This window comes from Nesoenas mayeri (genome assembly GCF_963082525.1).
Source record: "Nesoenas mayeri genome assembly, chromosome: 34".
NCBI classification, from domain to species: Eukaryota; Metazoa; Chordata; class Aves; order Columbiformes; family Columbidae; genus Nesoenas; species Nesoenas mayeri.
The window spans coordinates 131653-153014 of NC_137575.1; the positions used below are offsets into that span (position 1 = coordinate 131653).

The 21362-nt window shown below is 54.5% G+C and overlaps 1 protein-coding gene across 1 annotated transcript; it reads right to left on the bottom strand.

Annotated features, from left to right (window-relative positions):
• Positions 1 to 1751: 1751 nt before the first annotated feature.
• On the bottom strand, positions 1752 to 15086 carry PSMB5 (proteasome 20S subunit beta 5). Its single transcript, XM_080361561.1, has 5 exons — positions 15066 to 15086; positions 13787 to 13826; positions 12373 to 12597; positions 10392 to 10698; positions 1752 to 2068 (listed from the first exon to the last, which is right to left on the bottom strand). Exons 3-5 carry the CDS (start codon positions 12580 to 12582, stop codon positions 1779 to 1781), a joined length of 807 nt encoding a protein of 268 aa, XP_080217687.1. The 5' UTR covers positions 12583 to 12597; positions 13787 to 13826; positions 15066 to 15086; the 3' UTR covers positions 1752 to 1778.
• Between the last annotated feature and the right edge of the window lie 6276 nt (positions 15087 to 21362).

Here is a 21362-nt window from a genome sequence, read left to right on the forward strand (position 1 = left end):
TCTATGGGTTCCTATGGGTCACTCTATGGGGTTCCTATGGGTCACTATTGGGCAATGGGGGTCTATGGGGTCCCTATGGGTCACTCTATGGGGTCCCTATGGGTCACTCTATGGGGTCCCTATGGGTCACTATTGGGCAATGGGGGTCTATGGGGTCCCTATGGGTCACTCTATGGGGTTCCTATGGGGCACTATAGGGCAATGGGGGTCTATAGGGTCCCTATGGGTCACTCTATGGGGTCCCTATGGGTCACTATAGGGCAATGGGGGTCTATGAGTTCCTATGGGTCACTATTTGGCAAGGGCGGCTCCCCATTGGCTCCCTATTTGGCAAGGGCGGCTCCCATTGGCTCCCTATTGGGCAAGGGCGGCTCCCATTGGCTCCCTATTGGGCAAGGGCGGCTCCCATTGGCTCCCTATTGGGCAAGGGCGGCTCCCCATTGGCTCCCTATTGGGCAAGGGCGGCTCCCATTGGCTCCCTATTGGGCAACCGCTGACGCACCCGCCCCCTATTGGAGCAGAGGAACCGGTCCGGCCGCTGCCACGCCCACCCGGACGCCTGGGTCCCTTGGGGCACGCCTGGGTCCCTTGGGGCACGCCTGGGTCCCTCCTGAACTCCTGGGTCCCCCCCCGAACTCCTGGGTCCCCCCCCCGAACTCTTGGGTCCCCAAGGGGCACTCCTGGGTCCCTTTGGTGTATTCTTGGGGTCCTTGGGGCACTCCTGGGTCCTTCTGGGGCACTCCTGGGTCCCCAGGTGCCATATTTGAGTCCCTTTGGGGCACTCCTGGGTCCCCATTCCCCCCCCATATCGCCCCCCATTGCGTTCACTCTGGAACCTACTGACAACCTCCACCTCCTGGCTCTTGGGGCACTCCTGGGTCCCTGTGCATTAACAATGGGGATCAATGGGGCACTCCTGGGTCCCTTTGATGTATCTTTGGGGTCCCCTGGGGCACTCCTGGGTCCCTAAGCGGCAACTATAAGGATCTATGGGGCACTCCTGGGTCCACATGGGGCACTCCTGGGTCCCTCTGGTGTATCTTTGGGGTCCTTTGGGGCACTCCTGGGTCCCCAAGTGCCACACTTGAGTCCCTTTGGGGCACTCCTGGGTCCCTTTGGTGTATCTTTGGGGTCCCTTGGGGCACTCCTGGGTCCAAATGGGGCACTCCTGGGTCCCTCTTATGTATTCTTGGGGACCCTTGGGGCACTCCTGGGTCCCTCTGGTGTATCTTTGGGGTCCTTTGGGGCACTCCTGGGTCCCTCTGGGGCACTCCTGGGTCCCTCTGGTGTATCTCTGGGGTCCTTTGGGGCACTCCTGGGTCCAAATGGGGCACTCCTGGGTCCCTCTAACGTACTCTAAGGGTCCCTTGGGGCACTCCTGGGTCCCTCTGGTGTATCATGGGGTCCCTTGGGGCACTCCTGGGTCCAAATGGGGCACTCCTGGGTCCCCTAGTGCCACACTTGAGTCCCTTTGGGGCACTCCTGGGTCCCTCTGGTGTATCTTTGGGGTCCTTTGGGGCACTCCTGGGTCCCTCTGGGGCACTCCTGGGTCCCTAAGTGTTAACAATGGGGATCTATGGGGCACTCCTGGGTCCCTTTGGGGCACTCCTGGGTCCCCATATCCCTCCCCATTGCGTTCACTCTGGAACCTACTGACAACCTCCACCTCCACGCTCTTGGGGGGCACTCCTGGGTCCCTTGTGGGGCACTCCTGGGTCCCTGTTCATTAACAACAGCACTCAATGGCACATTCCATTCCCATTATAGGGGGGGGGGATTTATTGGGGTTGGGGGTCCCCGTAGCGCCCCTGGAGGTCGGCCATGTTGTCACATGACACGCGGCGCCACCCTTGGGGTCCTACGTGGTACACCGCCACCCGCCCCCCCGAATAGGCGTCCCTATGGGCTGCCTGATAGATGGCGCGGCGCGCCAGGGCGCAGGCGGCCTCCGCGGACAGCCCCGGCTCTAAGGAGCGGTCGAGGACCCCGTAGGCGTAGGCGGAGCCTGAACCCACCGAGAAGGCGGAGCCTGGGACGCGGGTGCCGTCGCTGTCCACGTAGTACAGACCTGTGGGATGTATAGGGTGAGGTATGGGGGGCAATGGGGGCAATGGGGGCAATGGGGGCAATGGGGGCAATGGGAGTCAATGGGGGGCAATGGGGGGCAATGGGGGGCAATGGGGGGCAATGGGGGGCAATGGGAATGAATGGGAATGAATGGAGTCAATGGGAATCAATGGGGGTCAATGGAGTCAATGGGAGTCAATGGGGGTCAATGGGAATCAATGGGGGGCAATGGGAGTCAATGGGAATCAATGGGAATCAATGGGGGTCAATGGAGTCAATGGGAGTCAATGGGGGTCAATGGAGTCAATGGGAGTCAATGGGGTCAATGGGAGTCAATGGGAGTCAATGGGAGTCAATGGGAATCAATGGGAATCAATGGGAATCAATGGGAATCAATGGGAATCAATGGGAATCAATGGGGGGCAATGGGAATCAATGGAGTCAATGGAGTCAATGGGTCAATGGGTCAATGGGGGTCAATAGGAGGCAATGGAGTCAATGGGAGTCAATGGAGATCACTGGGGGCAATGGGGGGCAATGGGGGGCAATGGGGGGCAATGGAAGTCAATGGGAATCAATGGAGTCAATGGAGTCAATGGGTCAATGGGGGTCAATAGGAGGCAATGGAGTCAATGGGAGTCAATGGAGATCACTGGGGGCAATGGGGGGCAATGGGGGCAATGGGGGGCAATGGGGGGCAATGGGGGGCAATGCAGATCAATGGGAGTCAATGGAGTCAATGGGAGTCAATGGGAGTCAATGGAGTCAATGGGAGTCAATGGAGTCAATGGGAGTCAATGGGAGTCAATGGAGGCAATGGGGGGCAATGGGGGGCAATGGGGGGCAATGGGGGGCAATGGGGGGCAATGGGGGGCAATGGGGGGCAATGGGAGTCAATGGAGTCAATGGAGTCAATGGAGGCAATGGAGGCAATGGGGGGCAATGGGAATCAATGGAGTCAATGGAGTCAATGGGTCAATGGGTCAATGGGGGTCAATAGGAGGCAATGGAGTCAATAGGAGTCAATGGAGATCACTGGGGGCAATGGGGGGCAATGGGGGCAATGGGAGGCAATGGGGGGCAATGGGGGGCAATGCAGATCAATGGGAGTCAATGGAGTCAATGGGGGGCAATGGGGGGCAATGGGGCAATGGGGGGCAATGGGGGGCAATGGGGGGCAATGGGAGTCAATGGAGTCAATGGGAGTCAATGGAGTCAATGGAGGCAATGGGGGGCAATGGGGCAATGGGGCAATGGGGGCAATGGGGGCAATGGGGGCAATGGGGGGCAATGGGAATCAATGGAGATCAATGGGAGTCAACGGAGTCAATGGGGGGCAATGGGGGGCAATGGGAATCAATGGAGATCAATGGGAGTCAACGGAGTCAATGGGGGGCAATGGGGGGCAATGGGGGGCAATGGGAATCAATGGGCTCAATGGGGAATCAATGGGAGTCAATGGGAATCAATGGGAATCAATGGGGGTCAATGGGGGTCAATGGGAATCAATGGGAATCAATGGGGTCAATAGGAATCAATGGGGGGCAATGGAAGTCAATGGGGGTCAATAGGAATGAATTGGAATCAATGGGAGTCAATGGGCGTCAATTGATTCCCATCGACCCCCATTAACACCCATTGACCCCATTGACTCCCACTGACCTCATTAACACCCATTGACCCCCATTCACACCCATTAACACCCATTCACGCCCACTGACCCCCATTAACACCCATTAACACCCATTCACACCCATTCACAACCATTGACCCCCATTCACACCCATTGACCCCCATTAACACCCATTGACCCCATTGACCCCCATTAACCCATTGACCCCCATTAACCCCCATTAACCCATTAACCCCCATTCACACCCATTCACACCCATTAACACCCATTGACCCATTAACCCCCATTCACACCCATTGACCCATTAACCCCCATTCACACCCATTCACACCCATTGACACCCATTGACCCATTAACGCCCATTAACACCCATTGATCCATTAACCCCCATTAACACCCATTGACCCATTAACCCCCATTCACACCCATTCACACCCATTGACACCCATTAACCCATTAACGCCCATTAACACCCATTGATCCATTAATCCCCATTAACACCCATTCGCACCCATTGACACCCATTAACCCATTAACCCCCATTCACACCCATTGACCCATTAACCCCCATTAACCCCCATTAACACCCATTGACCCATTAACCCCCATTCACACCCATTCACACCCATTGACACCCATTAACCCATTAACCCCCATTAACACCCATTGATCCATTAACGCCCATTAACCCCCATTCACACCCATTCACACCCATTGACCCATTAACCCCCATTCACACCCATTAACCCATTAACGCCCATTAACACCCACTGACCCATTAACCCCCATTAACACCCATTGATCCATTAACCCCCATTAACACCCATTCACACCCATTGACACCCACTGACCCATTAACCCCCATTAACACCCATTGACCCATTAACCCCCATTAACACCCATTCACACCCATTGACACCCATTAACCCATTAACGCCCATTAACACCCATTGACACCCATTAACCCATTAACGCCCATTAACACCCATTGATCCATTAACCCTCATTAACACCCATTCACACCCATTAACCCCCATTAACCCATTAACGCATTAACGCCCATTAACACCCATTGATCCATTAACCCCCATTAACGCCCATTAACACCCATTGACACCCATTAACCCATTAACGCCCATTAACACCCATTGATCCATTAACCCCCATTAACACCCATTCGCACCCATTAACACCCATTAACCCATTAACGCCCATTAACACCCATTGACACCCATTGATCCATTAACCCCCATTAACACCCATTCGCACCCATTAACACCCATTAACCCCACTGACACCCATTAACACCCATTGACCCCATTGACACCCATTAACACCCATTAACACCCATTGATCCCCATTCACACCCATTGACCCATTGACCCCATTGACCCCCATTGACCCCATTGATTCCTATTGACTCCCATTGATTTCTATTGACCCCCATCGATCCCCATTGACTCCCATTGTCCCCCACTGCCCCCCATTAATTCCCATTGACCCAATTGACTCCCATTGATTCCAATTGATTCCCATTGACCCCACTGACTTCCATTGATTCCTATTGACTCCCATTGACCCCCATTGATTCCAATTAGTTCCTATTAACCCTCATTGATTCCTACTGAGTCCCATTGATACCCATTGACTCCCATTGATCCCCATTGACTCCCATTGACCCCCATTGATTCCAATTAGTTCCTATTAACCCCCATTGATTCCTACTGAGTCCCATTGATACCCATTGACTCCCATTGATCCCTATTGACTCCCATTGATCCCCATTGCCCCCCATTGACCCCTATTGGTTCCTATTGACTCCCATTGACTCCCACTGGCCCCATTGCCCCCAGTAGCCACCAGTAGCCCCCAGTAGCCCCCAGTATCCCCACCTGGCCCCCTCTTGTCCCACCCGGCGATCATGGTGCCCATGCTGAGCCCCATGCCCCGGTACTGATACACCATGTTGGCCAACAACTTCACCCCATTGATCCCACTGACCCTCATTGCCCCCATTGACTCCCATTGCCCCCCATTGACCCCATTGACTCTATTGATTCCCATTGATTCCTATTAACCCCCATTGACTCCCATTGACCCCCATTGCCCCCCTTGACTCCAATTGACTCCCATTGATTCCTATTAAGTCCCATTGATTCCCATTGACTTCCATATATTCCTATTGAGTCCCATTGATCCCCATTGACCCCCATTGACTTCTATTGATCTCTATGGGTCCCAGTGACCCCCATTGATTCCTATCGACCCCCATTGATTCCAATTGAGTCCCATTGACCCCATTGACTCCCATTGACCCCATTGCCCCCCATTGATTCCTATTGACCCCCATTGATTCCTATTGACCCCCATTGATTCCTATTGACCCCCATTGACTCCAATCGACTCCCATTGATTCCAATCGACCCCCATTGATTTCTATTGACCCCCATTAATTCCTATTGACCCCCATTGACCCTCATTGATTTCTATTAGTACCCATTGACTCCCATTGATTCCCATTAACGCCCATTGACTTCCATTGATCCCCATTGACTCCCATTGATCCCAATTAGCTCCTATTGACTCCCATTGATTCCCATTGACTCCTATTGATTCCCATTGACTCCCACTGATTCCTATTGGCTCCCATTGACACCCATTGACTCCCATTGATACCCATTGACTCCCATTGACCACCATTGATCCCCATTGATTCCAATTAGTTCCTATTGACTCCCATTGCCCCCAGTAGCCACCAGTAGCCCCCAGTACCCCCCAGTATCCCCACCTGGCCCCCTCTTGTCCCACCCGGCGATCATGGTGCCCATGCTGAGCCCCATGCCCCGGTACTGATACACCATGTTGGCCAACAACTTCACCCCATTGACCCCATTGATCCCACTGACCCTCATTGCCCCCATTGACTCCCATTGCCCCCCATTGACCCCATTGACTCCATTGATTCCCATTGATTCCTATTAACCCCCATTGACTCCCATTGACCCCCATTGCCCCCCTTGACTCCAATTGACTCCCATTGACTCCTATTAAGTCCCATTGATTCCTATTAAGTCCCATTGATTCCCATTGACTTCCATAGATTCCTATTGAGTCCCATTGATCCCCATTGACCCCATTGACTCCCATTGACTTCTATTGGTCTCTATGGGTCTCAGTGACCCCCATTGATTCCTATTGACCCCCATTGATTCCAATTGAGTCCCATTGACCCCATTGACTCCAATTGATTCCTATTAACCCCCATCGACTCCCATTGATTCCTATTGATCCCCATTGCCCCCCATTAATTCCTATTGACCCCATTGATTCACATTGACCCCCATTGACTCCCATTGACCCCATTGCCCCCCATTAATTCCTATTGACCCCATCGACTCCCATTGATTCCCATTGACTTCCATTGATTCCTATTGACCCCCATTGATTCCTATTGACTAGCATTGATTCCTATTGACTCCCATTGATTCCCACTGACCCCCATTAATTCCTATTGATCCCCATTGACCCCATTGCCCCCCATTGATTCCTATTGATTCTCATTGAGTCCCATGGATTCCAATTGGTTCCTATTGACTCCCATTGATTTGTATTGACCCCCATTGATCCCCATTGACTCCCATTGCCCCTCACTGCTCCCCATTAATTCCTATTGACCCCCATTGACTCCCATTGATTCCCATTGACCCCATTGATTCCCATTGACTTCCATTGATCCCCATTGACTCCCATTGACGCCCATTGCTTCCAATTAGTTCCTATTAACCTCCATTGATTCCTACTGAGTCCCATTGATCCCCATTGACTCCCACTGATCCCCATTGACTCCCATTGACCCCCATTGATTCCAATTAGTTCCTATTAACCTCCATTGATTCCTACTGAGTCCCATTGATCCCCATTGCCCCCCATTGACCCCTATTGGTTCCTATTGACTCCCATTGACTCCCATTGCCCCCAGTAGCCACCAGTGCCCCCCAGTAGCCCCCAGTATCCCCACCTGGCCCCCTCTTGTCCCACCCGGCGATCATGGTGCCCATGCTGAGCCCCATGCCCCGGTACTGATACACCATGTTGGCCAACAACTTGACCCCATTGACCCCATTGATCCCATTGATCCCACTGACTCCCATTGATTCCTATTAACCCCCATTGACCCCATTGACCCCCATTGACTCCCATTGATTCCTATTAACCCCCATTGACCCCATTGACCCCCATTGACTCCCATTGATTCCTATTAACCCCCATTGACCCCATTGACTCCCATTGACCCCCATTGATTCCAATTGATTCCTATTAACCCCCATTGACTCCCATTCATTCCTATTGACCCCCATTGATTCCTATTGAACCCTATTGACCCCCATTGATCCCCATTGACTCCTATTGACACCATTGACTCCATTGATTCCCATTGACTCCAATTGAACCCTATTAACCCCCATTAATCCCCATTGACTCCCATTAATTCTTATTGACCCCCATTGATTCCAATTAGTTCCTACTGACTCCCATCAACTCCCATTGATTCCAATTCATTCCTATTGACCCCCATTGACTTCCATTGATCCCCATTGACTCCCACTGACCCCCATTGATTCCAATTAGTTCCTATTGACTCCCATTGATTCCCATTGACTCCCACTGACTCCCATTGATTCCAATCAGTTCCTATTGACTCCCATTGACTTCTATTGATCCCCATTGACTCCCATTGACTCCCATTGATTCCAATTAGTTCCTATTGACTCCCATTGATTCCCATTGACTCCCACTGACTCCCATTGATTCCAATCAGTTCCTATTGACTCCCATTGACTTCTATTGATCCCCATTGACTCCCATTGACTCCCATTGATTCCAATTAGTTCCTATTGACTCCCATTGATTCTCATTGACTCCCACTGACTCCCATTGATTCCAATCAGTTCCTATTGACTCCCATTGACTTCTATTGATCCCCATTGACTCCCATTGACTCCCATTGATTCCAATTAGTTCCTATTGACTCCCATTGATTCCCATTGACTCCCACTGACTCCCATTGATTCCAATCAGTCCCTATTGACTCCCATTGATTCCTATCGATCCCCATTGACTCCCACTGATACCCATTGACTCCCATTGATACCCATTGACTCCCATTGATACCCATTGATCCCCATTGACTCCCATTGACACCCACTGACTCCCATTGATCCCCATTGACTCCCACTGACCCCAGTAGCCACCAGTAGCCCCCAGTAGCCCCCAGTATCCCCACCTGGCCCCCTCTTGTCCCACTCGGCGATCATGGTGCCCATGCTGAGCCCCATGCCCCGGTACTGATACACCATGTTGGCCAACAACTTCACCCCATTGACCCCATTGATCCCCATTGACCCCATTGATCCCACTGACTCCCATTGATTCCTATTAACCCCCATTGACCCCATTGACCCCCATTGACTCCCATTGATTCCTATTAACCCCCATTGACCCCATTGACTCCCATTGACCCCCATTGATTCCAATTGATTCCTATTAACCCCCATTGACTCCCATTCATTCCTATTGACCCCCATTGATTCCTATTGAACCCTATTGACCCCCATTGATCCCCATTGACTCCTATTGACACCATTGACTCCATTGATTCCCATTGACTCCAATTGAACCCTATTAACCCCCATTAATCCCCATTGACTCCCATTAATTCTTATTGACCCCCATTGATTCCAATTAGTTCCTATTGACTCCCATCAACTCCCATTGATTCCAATTCATTCCTATTGACCCCCATTGACTTCCATTGATCCCCATTGACTCCCACTGACCCCCATTGATTCCAATTAGTTCCTATTGACTCCCATTGATTCCCATTGACTCCCACTGACTCCCATTGATTCCAATCAGTTCCTATTGACTCCCATTGACTTCTATTGATCCCCATTGACTCCCATTGACTCCCATTGATTCCAATTAGTTCCTATTGACTCCCATTGATTCCCATTGACTCCCACTGACTCCCATTGATTCCAATCAGTTCCTATTGACTCCCATTGACTTCTATTGATCCCCATTGACTCCCATTGACTCCCATTGATTCCAATTAGTTCCTATTGACTCCCATTGATTCCCATTGACTCCCACTGACTCCCATTGATTCCAATCAGTTCCTATTGACTCCCATTGACTCCCATTGATTCCCATTGACTCCCATTGACTCCCATTGATTCCAATTAGTTCCTATTGACTCCCATTGATTCCCATTGACTCCCACTGACTCCCATTGATTCCAATCAGTTCGTATTGACTCCCATTGACTTCTATTGATCCCCATTGACTCCCATTGACTCCCATTGATTCCAATTAGTTCCTATTGACTCCCATTGATTCCCATTGACTCCCACTGACTCCCATTGATTCCAATCAGTTCCTATTGACTCCCATTGACTCCCATTGATTCCCATTGACTCCCACTGACTCCCATTGATTCCAATCAGTCCCTATTGACTCCCATTGACTCCTATTGATCCCCATTGACCCCCATTGATACCCATTGACTCCCATTGATACCCATTGATCCCCATTGACTCCCATTGACACCCACTGACTCCCATTGATCCCCATTGACTCCCACTGACCCCAGTAGCCACCAGTAGCCCCCAGTAGCCCCCAGTATCCCCACCTGGCCCCCTCTTGTCCCACCCGGCGATCATGGTGCCCATGCTGAGCCCCATGCCCCGGTACTGATACACCATGTTGGCCAACAACTTGGACGCGGCGGCCACCGAAATGGGCTCCTTGTTGCGCAGCCGATACACCCGGCACTGGCGGGCCAACAGGCGCTCCCAGAAGCTACAGTCGGCGGCACCGCCGGCCATGGTGCCCAAAAGGGAGCTGTTGATCTCTAGAACCTTCTCCACGCTCTGAGAGGCGATGTAGGAACCGGCCGTGGCGCGGGAATCCACCGCCACCACCACGCCGTGCGGGAACTGCAAAGAGAGGGACCCAGGAGTGCCCCAAGGGACCCAGGAGTGCCCCTGAGATGAGTAATAGCCAACCTGGAGGGACCCAGGAATGCCCCATGGATTGGCAATAGTGACCCAGAGGGACCCAGGAATGCCCCATGCATTGCTAATACCCCCCCCAGAGGGACCCAGGAGGGTCCCAGAGGGACCCAGGAGTGCCCCACAGATCCCTAATCCCCCCCAGAGGAACCCAGGAGTGCCCCTGAGGGACCCAGGAGTGCCCCACAGATCCCCAATAGTGCCCCAGAGGGACCCAGGAATGCCCCATGGATTGCCAATAGTGACCCAGAGAGACCCAATAGTTCCCGCGAGGGACCCAGGAATGCCCCATAGATCACCAGTGCCACCCCAGAGGGACCCAGGAATGCCCCATGCATTGCCAATAGTGCCCCAAGGGACCCAGGAGTGCCCCAAGGGACCCAGGAGTGCCCCACAGATCCCCAATAGTGCCCCAGAGGGACCCAGGAATACCCCATGGATTGCCAATAGTAACCCAGAGGGACCCAGGAGTGCCCCAAGGGACCCAGGAGTGCCCCTGAGATCAGTAATAGCCAACCCGGAGGGACCCAGGAATGCCCCATAGACCTCCAGTACCACCCCCAGAGGGACCCAGGAATGCCCCAAGGGACCCAGGAGTTCGGGAGGGGACCCAGGAGTGCCCCAGAGGGACCCAGGAGTGCCCCAGAGGGACCCAGGAGTGCCCCAAAAGGACCCAATAGTTCCTGAGAGGGACCCAGGAATGCCCCATGGATTGCTAATAGCCCCCCCAGAGGGACCCAGGAGTGCCCCAAGGGACCCAGGAGTTCGGGGGGGGACCCAGGAATGCCCCATAGATCACCAGTGCCACCCCAGAGGGACCCAGGAATGCCCCATGGATTGCCAATAGTGACCCAGAGGGACCCAGGAATGCCCCAAGGGACCCAGGAATGCCCCAAAGATCCCCAATAGTGCCCCAGGGGGACCCAGGAATACCCCATAGACCTCCAGTGCCAATCCAGAGGGACCCAGGAATGCCCCAAGGGACCCAGGAATGCCCCAAGGGACCCAGGAATACCCCACAGACCTTCAGTGCCACCCCAGAGGGACCCAGGAATGCCCCAAGGGACCCAAGAGTGCCCCATAGACCCCCAATAGTGCCCCTTAGGGATCCAGGAATGCCCCAAGGGACCCAGGAGTGCCCCATAGACCTCCAGTGCCACCCCAGAGGGACCCAGGAATGCCCCAAGGGACCCAGGAATGCCCCATAGGTCCCCAATAGTGCCCCTTAGGGACTCAGGAATGCCCCAAGGGGACCCAGGAGTGCCCCAGAGGGACCCAGGAATGCCCCAAGGGACCCAGGAGTGCCCCATAGACCCCCAATAGTGCCCCTTAGGGACCCAGGAATGCCCCAAGGGACCCAGGAATACCCCATAGACCTCCAGTGCCACCCTAGAGGGACCCAGGAATGCCCCAAGGGACCCAGGAATACCCCATAGATCCCCAATAGTGCCCCAGAAATGCCCCAAGGGACCCAGGAATGCCCCATAGGTCCCCAATAGTGCCCCAGGGGGACCCAGGAATGCCCCAAGGGACCCAGGAATGCCCCAGAGGGTCCCTCCCGAACTCCTGGGTCCCTTGGGGCACTCCTGGGTCCCTCACCTTGCACGCCAGGGTGGTGGTTCCGTGCAGGATCCGGATTCCGGGTCCTGGCAGCTCCGCGGGTTCGAATCCCCAACGCGGCGCCTCCAATAAGGGGAAGCGGCCGATTTGGGGCCAAATCTCCCGATTTGGGGTCCGTTCGTCGTCATTTTGGGGCCAATCCAGCGCTTTTCGGGTCTCCCATGAGTGCAGGATATTCGCCAGCGCCATCTTGGAGCGCAAAGGCTGCCGGGAGTGCCCAAAAAGGGGGGAAACCGCCCCAAAAAAGGAGGCGGGGAGGCGCATGCGCGCGAAGGCGAGCGCTGATTGGGCGACGCGTTGCCAAGCGACGGAAAGGGAGCGTGGGGATTGGCTGGGCGCGCTGGCAAAGGGAGGGGGGAGCGGGGATTGGTGGGGGCGTTGCTAAGGGGAGGGGGAGCGGGGGATAAGGGGGAGCGCGGATTGGTTGGCGCGTTGCTAAGGGGAGTGAGCGCGGATTGGTGGGCGCGTTGCTAAGAGGAGGGGGAGCAGAAGAGCGGATTGGTGGGCGCGTTGCTAAGGGGAGGGGGAGAGGAAGAGCGGATTGGTGGGCGCGTTGCTAAGGGGAGGGGGAGCGGGGGGAGAGGGGGAGCGCGGATTGGTGGGCGCGTTGCTAAGGGGGGTGAGCGCGGATTGGTGGGCGCGTTGCTAAGGGGAGGGGGAGCGGGGGGAGAAGGGGAGCGCGGATTGGTTGGCGCGTTGCTAAGGGGAGTGAGCGCGGATTGGTGGGCGCGTTGCTAAGGGGAGGGGGAGAGGAAGAGTGGATTGGTGGGCGCGTTGCTAAGGGGAGGGGGAGCGGAAGAGCGGATTGGTGGGCGCGTTGCTAAGGGGAGGGGGGAGCAGAAGAGCGGATTGGTGGGCGCGTTGCTAAGGGGAGGGGGAGTAAGGGGTGAGCGCGTTGCTAAGGGGAGGGGGGAGCGGAAGCGCGGATTGGTGGGCGCGTTGCTAAGGGGCCGCGGGGAGGCGGGCGCTGATTGGTCGGCGCCTTTGCCAGGCGGGCGCCATGTTGAGTGAGGGCATGACGCGGCGCTTCCGCTGCAGCAGCCAATCTGTGGCAAAGGGGCGGGGCTTGGGGAGGGGTGAAGGGAGGGTGCGAACCAATGGGGGGAAGGAGGGGGAAAGGGGGCGGGGTTTAGGCGCTGCGGTGAGCGCTGGCCAACCAGCGGGCGTGGGGGGGGAAAGGGGGCGTGGCGTCGGCGCTGGGGGGCGTGGCCCGGGGGAAAAAGGCGCGAAATGGGGGGGTCTCACCGGGGGGCGTGGCCGAGGCGGAGCGGCTGGTTTTGGGGGGAAAAGAGGCGGGTTTGGGGCATTTGAATGAATGGGGGGGGGGGAAGGGGGGGAGGGGGGGGAGAATAGGGTGTTTTGGGGTGAAAAAGGGCAGTTTTGGGGCGGTTACCTGATGGTTTGGCTGCAGAGGTGGCGCCGCTGGGCGGGAACTGGGGGACCAGTATGGACCAGTATAAACCAGTGACCCCCCCAATTAACCTCATTGATCCCCATTGACCCCCATTGACCCCATTGACCCATTGACCCCATTGACCTCCATTGATTGAACCCCATTCATTGATCCCCATTGACCCCCATTGATTCCCATTGATCTCTATGGGTCTCTATGGGTCTTATTGAGCCCCATTGACCCCATTGATCCCCATTGACCCATTGCCCCCATAGATTGACCCCCATTGATTGATCCCCATTGATCCCCATTGACCCCCATTGATTGAACTCCATTGATTGACCCCCACTGACCCCCATTGATTGACCCCCATTGCCCCATTGACCCCATTGACCCCCATTGACTCCCTTGACCCCCATTGACCCCATTGACCCATTGACCCCCATTGCGTTTCTATGGGTCCCATTGACCCCATTGACTCATTGACCCCAATTGACCCATTGACCCCATTGACCCCATTGACTTCTATTGATCTATATGGGTGTCTATGGGTCCCATTGACTCCCATTGACCCCCATTGACCCCATTGATCCATTGATCCCATTGACCCCATTGACCCATTGACCCCATTGACCCCCATTGACCCATTGACTCCATTGCCCCCATTGACCCCATTGACCCCATTGACCCCATTGACCCCATTGATCCCATTGACCCCATTGACCCCCATTGACATCTATTGATCTCTATGGGTGTCTATGGGTCCCATTGATCCCATTGACCCATTGACCCCATTGACCCCATTGACCCATTGACTCCATTGACCCTCATTGAGTTTCTATGGGTCCCATTGACCCCATTGATCCCCATTGACCCATTGACCCCACTGATCTCTATGGGTGTCTATGGGTCCCAGTGACCCCCATTGATTCCTATTGACCTCATTGACGCCCATTGACCCATTGACCCCATTGACCCCATTGACCCCCATTGACTTTTATTGATCTCTATGGGTGTCTATGGGTCCCATTGACCCCATTGACCCCATTGACTCCATTGACCCCCATTGACCCCCATTGACTCCCATTGATCTCTATGGGTGTCTATGGGTCCCAGTGACCCCCATTGATTCCTATTGACCCCATTGACCCATTGATCCCATTGACCCCATTGAGTTTCTATGGGTCCCATTGCCCCCATTGCCCCATTGACTCCATTGACCCCATTGCCCCATTGACCCCCATTTACCCCATTGCCCCCATTGCCCCATAGATCTCACCGCTGCTGGCGGGGGAGGTGACGCCCACAGGCCGGGGGGTGGAGCCTCTGGGTGGGGGGGGGGGGGTGGTCACATGGGGGTCAGTGGGGCCGGGACCCCCAAGTGGCTGCACTTATGGGGCTGGGGGGTCGTTGGCGTCATCACCTGCTGGGCCAGACTGGGGAGAGCTGGGGGAGACAAGGGAGTTATGGGGCGCTATGGGTCTCTATGGGTCTCTATGGATCTCTATGGTCTCTATGGGTCTCTATGGGTCAATCTATGGGTCAATCTATGGGTACCTGTGCCCGCCGCAGCTCCGCGTTCTCCCGCCGTAGCGTTTGCAGCTCCCTGGGGGGACAGAGACCCATAAGTGGGGGGAAGAAACCCAAAAATGGGGGGGGGACCCTCCCAATATGGCGCCCATATGGGTCTCTATGGGTCCCTATGGGTCTCTATGGTCTCTATGGGTCTCTATGGTCTCTATGGGTCTCTATGGGTCTCTATGGGTCTCTATGGTCTCTACGGTCTCTATGGTCTCTATGGGTCTCTATGGGTCTCTATGGGTCTCTATGGTCTCTATGGGTCTCTATGGGTCTCTATGGGTCTCTATGGTCTCTATGGGTCTCTATGGGTCTCTATGGTCTCTATGGTCTCTATGGGTCTCTATGGGTCTCTATGGGTCTCTATGGTCTCTATGGTCTCTATGGGTCTCTATGGTCTCTATGGGTCTCTATGGGTCTCTATGGGTCCCTATGGGTCTCTATGGTCTCTATGGTCTCTATGGGTCTCTATGGGTCTCTATGGGTCTCTATGGTCTCTATGGGTCTGTATGAGTCTCTACGGTCTCTATGGTCTCTATGGGTCTCTATGGGTCTCTATGGTCTCTACGGTCTCTATGGTCTCTATGGGTCTCTATGGTCTCTATGGGTCTCTATGGGTCTCTATGGGTCTCTATGGTCTCTATGGGTCTCTATGGGTCTCTATGGGTCTCTATGGTCTCTATGGGTCTCTATGGGTCTCTATGGGTCTCTATGGGTCTCTATGGGTCTCTATGGTCTCTATGGGTCTCTATGGGTCTCTATGGGTCTCTATGGTCTCTATGGGCTCTATGGGTCTCTATGGTCTCTATGGGTCTCTATGGTCTCTATGGGTCTCTATGGGTCTCTATGGTCTCTATGGGTCTCTATGGGTCTCTATGGTCTCTATGGTCTCTATGGTCTCTATGGGTCTCTATGGGTCTCTATGGTCTCTATGGGTCTCTATGGGTCCCTATGGGTCTCTATGGGTCTCTATGGTCTCTATGGCTCTCTATGGTCTCTATGGGTCCCTATGGGTCTCTATGGGTCTCTATGGGTCTCTATGGTCTCTATGGGTCTCTATGGTCTCTATGGGTCTCTATGGGTCTCTATGGTCTCTATGGGTCTCTATGGTCTCTATGGTCTCTATGGTCCCTATGGTCTCTATGGGTCTCTATGGTCTCTATGGGTCTCTATGGTCTCTATGGGGTCTGTATGGTCTCTATGGTCTCTATGGGTCTCTATGGTCTCTATGGGTCTCTATGGTCTCTATGGTCTCTATGGGTCTCTATGGGTCTCTATGGGTCTCTATGGGTCTCTATGGGTCTCTATGGGTCTCTATGGTCTCTATGGGTCTCTATGGGTCTCTATGGTCTCTATGGTCTCTATGGTCCCTATGGTCTCTATGGGTCAATCTATGGGTCCCACCGCTGTGCCTCCTGCAGGTCTCTCTGTGCTCTCTCAGCCGCCTCGCGCAGCCGCGTCACCCGCAGCTCGGCCTGAGCGCGCTGGAACCGCCACGTCTGCACGGGACAGGGACCAGGGACCAGTGACCCACTGACCCCATTGACCACTGACCCATTGATCCCATTGACCCCCATCGCCCCCATTGACCCATTGACCCCATTGACCCACTGACCTCATATGACCCCATTGACCCCATTGATCCCATTGAGCCATTGAACCATTGACCCACTGACCTCATATGACCCCATTGACCCCATTGCCTCCATTGAGCCATTGACCCCATTGACCCACTGACCTCATATGACCCCATTGACCCATTGACCCATTAACCCCATTGACCCCCATTGACCCATTGACCCCATTGTCCCATTGACCCACTGACCCCATTGACCCCATTGACCCATTGACCCCCATTGACCCATTGACCCCATTGTCCCATTGACCCACTGACCCCATTGACCCCATTGCCCCATTGACCCCCATTGACCCATTGACCCCATTGCCCCATTGACCCATTGACCCCCATTGACCCCATTTTCCCTATTGCCCCCATCAACCCCCATTGTCCCCATTGTCCCATTGACCCCATTGACCCCATTGCCCCCCATTGACCCCAATTTATCCCATTGACCCCCATTGACTCCCATTGATCCCATTGATCCCATTGACCCCATTGACCCAATTATTCCAATTGACCCATTGACCCCATTGACCCCATTTACCCCATTGACCCCATTGACTCCTATTGACCCCATTGATCCCATTGACCCCATTATCCCCATTGAGCCCATTGACCCATTGACCCCATTGATCCACATTGACCCCCGTTGACCCCCATTGACCCTCATTGACCCCATTGACCCCCATAGTCCCCATCGCCCCCATTGATCACATTGACCCCCATTGACCCCATTGACCCCATTGACCCATTGACCCCATTGACCCCATTGTCCCCATTGCCCCCATTGCCCCATTGACCCCTATCGCCCCCATTGTCCCCATCGCCCCCATTGTCCCCATTGTCCCCATGTCCCCATGTCCCCATTGTCCCCATGTCCCGTACCTGTGACAGCTGCATCAGGGCCCGTGTGGCCGTGTCCGTGGGGCTGGAGAAGAACCGGCGCTGGTTGGGATGGAGCTGGGGGAGAACAATGGGGATCAATGGGGTCAATGGGGGCAATGGGGACAATGGGGGCAATGGGGGCAATGGGGACAATGGGGGCAATGGGGGTCAATGGGGCAATGGGGGCAATGGGGGCAATGGGGACAATGGGGGCAATGGGGGCAATGGGGTCAATGGGGCAATGGGGGTCAATGGGGGCAATAGGAATCAATGGGGGGCAATGGGACTCAATTGGAATCAATGGGAATCAATGGGAGTCAATGGGGTCAATGGGGTCAATGGGGGCAATGGATCAATGGGGACAATGGGGTCAATGGGATTAATGGAGTCAATGGGGATCAACGGGGTCAATGGGGTCAATGGGGTCAATGGGGTTATGGGGGTCAATGGGGGTCTATGGGGGTCTATGGGTCAATGGGGGGCAATGGGGGTCAATGGGGTCAATGGGATCAATGGGAGTCAATGGGGATCAATGCATCAATGGGAGTCAATGGGGATCAATGGGGTCAATGGGGTCAATGGGGTCAATGGGATCAATGGGGGGCAATAGGGGTCAATGGGATCAATGGGGTCAATGGGGTCAATGGGGATCAATGGGGGTCAATGGGGGCAATGGGTCAATGGGGTCAATGGGGGTCAATGGGGGTCAATGAGAATCAATGGGGGTCAATGGGGTCAATGGAGGTCAATGGGGATTAATGGGGTCAATGGGGATCAATGGGGGTCAATGGGGTCAATGGGGTCAATGGGGATCAATGGGGGTCAATGGGGGTCAATGGGGATCAATGGGGTCAATGGGGATCAATGGGGGTCAATGGGGTCAATGGAGGTCAATGGGGTCAATGGGGTCAATGGGGATCAATGGGGGTCAATGGGGTCAATGGGGATCAATGGGGGTCAATGGGTCAATGGGGATCAATGGGGTCAATGGGGGTCAATGAGAATCAATGGGGGTCAATGGGGTCAATGGAGGTCAATGGGGTCAATGGGGTCAATGGGGATCAATGGGGGTCAATGGGTCAATGGGGGTCACAGGGGTCACGTGATCACCCACCTGCCTCCCCACGGGCAGCAGGCGGCTCTGCTCCCCACACACCACACAGCGCCCTGCGGAGACCCCCAAACTCACCAAAACGCCCCAAAACGCCCCAAAATCCCCCGTTTTGAGGGTCCCCCACCCCCCCATGGGGGTCACGACCCCCAGGGGACCCAATTTGGGCCGAAAACGCCACTTTTTGGGGCTTTTCGAGCTTAAAATAGGCGGGAAAGCGTTTTCCCGCCTTTTTTAACCTGAGGTAAAACCCCTTTTTTTAGTCACTTTATTAGTTTAAAATGACACAAAATCCCCTTTTTTCCTCATTTTAGGGTTTAAAACGAATTAAAATTGTTTTATTGAGTCGTTTTGGTGATTAAAATGAAATAAAATCCCTTTATTTGCTCATTTTAGGATTTAAATTAAGTCACGAACCCATTTCCCTCCATTTTTAAACTGAGGTAAAACCCCCTTTTTTAGTCACTTTATTAGTTTAAAATGACACAAAACCCCCTTTTTTCCTCATTTTAGGGTTTAAAACGAATTAAAATTGTTTTATTGAGTCGTTTTGGTGATTAAAATGAATTAAAATCCCTTTATTTGCTCATTTTAGGATTTAAATTAAGTCACGAACCCATTTCCCTCCATTTTTAAACTGAGGTAAAACCCCTTTTTTAGTCACTTTATTAGTTTAAAATGACACAAAATCCCCTTTTTTACTCATTTTATGGTTTAAAATGCACTAAAATCCCTTTTTTTTGGTCATTTTTGTGTTTAAAATGAATTAAAATCCCTTTATTTGCTCATTTTAGGGTTTAAATTGAGGCGGGACCCCATTTTCCCGCCATTTTTAACCTGAGGTAAAACCCCCATTTTTTACTCATTTTCGCCTTTAAAACGACTCAAAATCCCCTTTTTTCCCCATTTTAGGGTATAAACCGCCGCTCAACCCTTTTCTAAAATCATTTCAACGCTTAAATCGCCCCCAAAACCCCATTTTTACCCCTTTTTAACCCCTTTTCCCGCTTCCCCCGCTCGGGGGCGGGGGGGGGGGGGGGGTGTTTAAGGGGTTTTTGGGGGTTTTTGGGGGTTTTTGGGGGGTTTTAAGGGGGTTTTTGGGGTTTTTGGGGGGGTTTTTGGGGGTTTTTGGGGTGTTTTTGGGGGTTTTCGGGGGTTTTGGGGGCGTACCGGCGGCCCCGCAGCGCTCGCACAGGACGTGGCCGCAGCTGGTGACGGAGAAGCGGGAGCCGCGCTGGAGGAAGCAGCGGTTGCAGTGGAACCAGTCCATGGGGGGGGGAGCCGAGAGGAGCCGAAAGGAGCCGAAGAGACCCGAAGGGACCCGAGTGGAGCCGAACGGAGCCGAAGGGACCCGAGTGGTTCCGAAGGGACCCGAAGGGACCCGAGTGGAGCCGAATGGGACCCGAAGGGACCCGAAGGGACCCGAGTGGAGCCGAAGGGAACCGAATGGGAACCGAGAGGAGCCGAATGGGACCCGAAGGGACCCGAAGGGACCCGAGTGGAGCCGAAGACACCCGAAGGGACCCGAGTGGAGCCGAAGGGACCCGAGTGGAGCCGAAGGGAACCGAATGGGAACCGAGAGGAGCCGAATGGGACCCGAGTGGAGCCGAAGGGACCCGAGTGGAGCCGAATGGGAACCGAATGGGACCCGAGTGGAGCCGAATGGGAACCGAATGGGAACCGAGTGGAGCCGAATGGGAACCGAATGGGAACCGAGTGGAGCCGAAGGGACCCGAGTGGAGCCGAATGGGAACTGAATGGGACCCGAGTGGAGCCGAATGGGACCCGAGTGGAGCCGAATGGGAACCGAATGGGACCCGAGTGGAGCCGAATGGGAACCGAGTGGAGCCGAAGGGACCCGAGTGGAGCCGAATGGGAACTGAATGGGACCCGAGTGGAGCCGAATGGGACCCGAGTGCAGCCGAAGGGACCCGAGTGGAGCCGAATGGGACCCGAGTGGAGCCGAACGGAGCCGAGTGGGAAACCGAGCGGGACCCGAGTCCCGAGCGCTCCCGAAGGCGCCCGAACCCCCCCCCGGAAATACCCGAAGGGACCCGAACGGCGCCGGAAACATCCGAACCCCCCCCCCGGAAAGACCCGAAGGGCTCCGGAAATAGCCGAAGGGACCCGAACGGCGCCGGAAACACCCGAAGGGACCCGAATCCCACCCCCCGGAAACACCCGAAGTGACTCGAATGGCGCCGGAAAGACCCGAAGGGACCCGAAGGGCTCCGGAAACACCCGAATCCCCCCCCGGAAAGACCCGAAGGGCCCCGGAAGGACCCGAAGGGACCCGAACGGCGCCGGAAACACCCGAACGGCCCCGGAAAGACCCGAAGGGACCCGAACGGCTCCGGAAACACCCGAAGGGACCCGAACGG

Excerpts from the sequence above, each read along its gene's own strand:
- PSMB5 (XM_080361561.1), bottom strand. The coding sequence starts at position 12,582 with ATGGCGCTGGCGAATATCCTGCACTCATGGGAGACCCGAAAAGCGCTG. Across the intron at positions 10,699-12,372 it reads CCACCACCCTGGCGTGCAAG|TTCCCGCACGGCGTGGTGGT; the intron begins GTGAGGGACCCA and ends CTCTCTTTGCAG. Across the intron at positions 2,069-10,391 it reads GTGGGACAAGAGGGGGCCAG|GTCTGTACTACGTGGACAGC; the intron begins GTGGGGATACTG and ends TACATCCCACAG.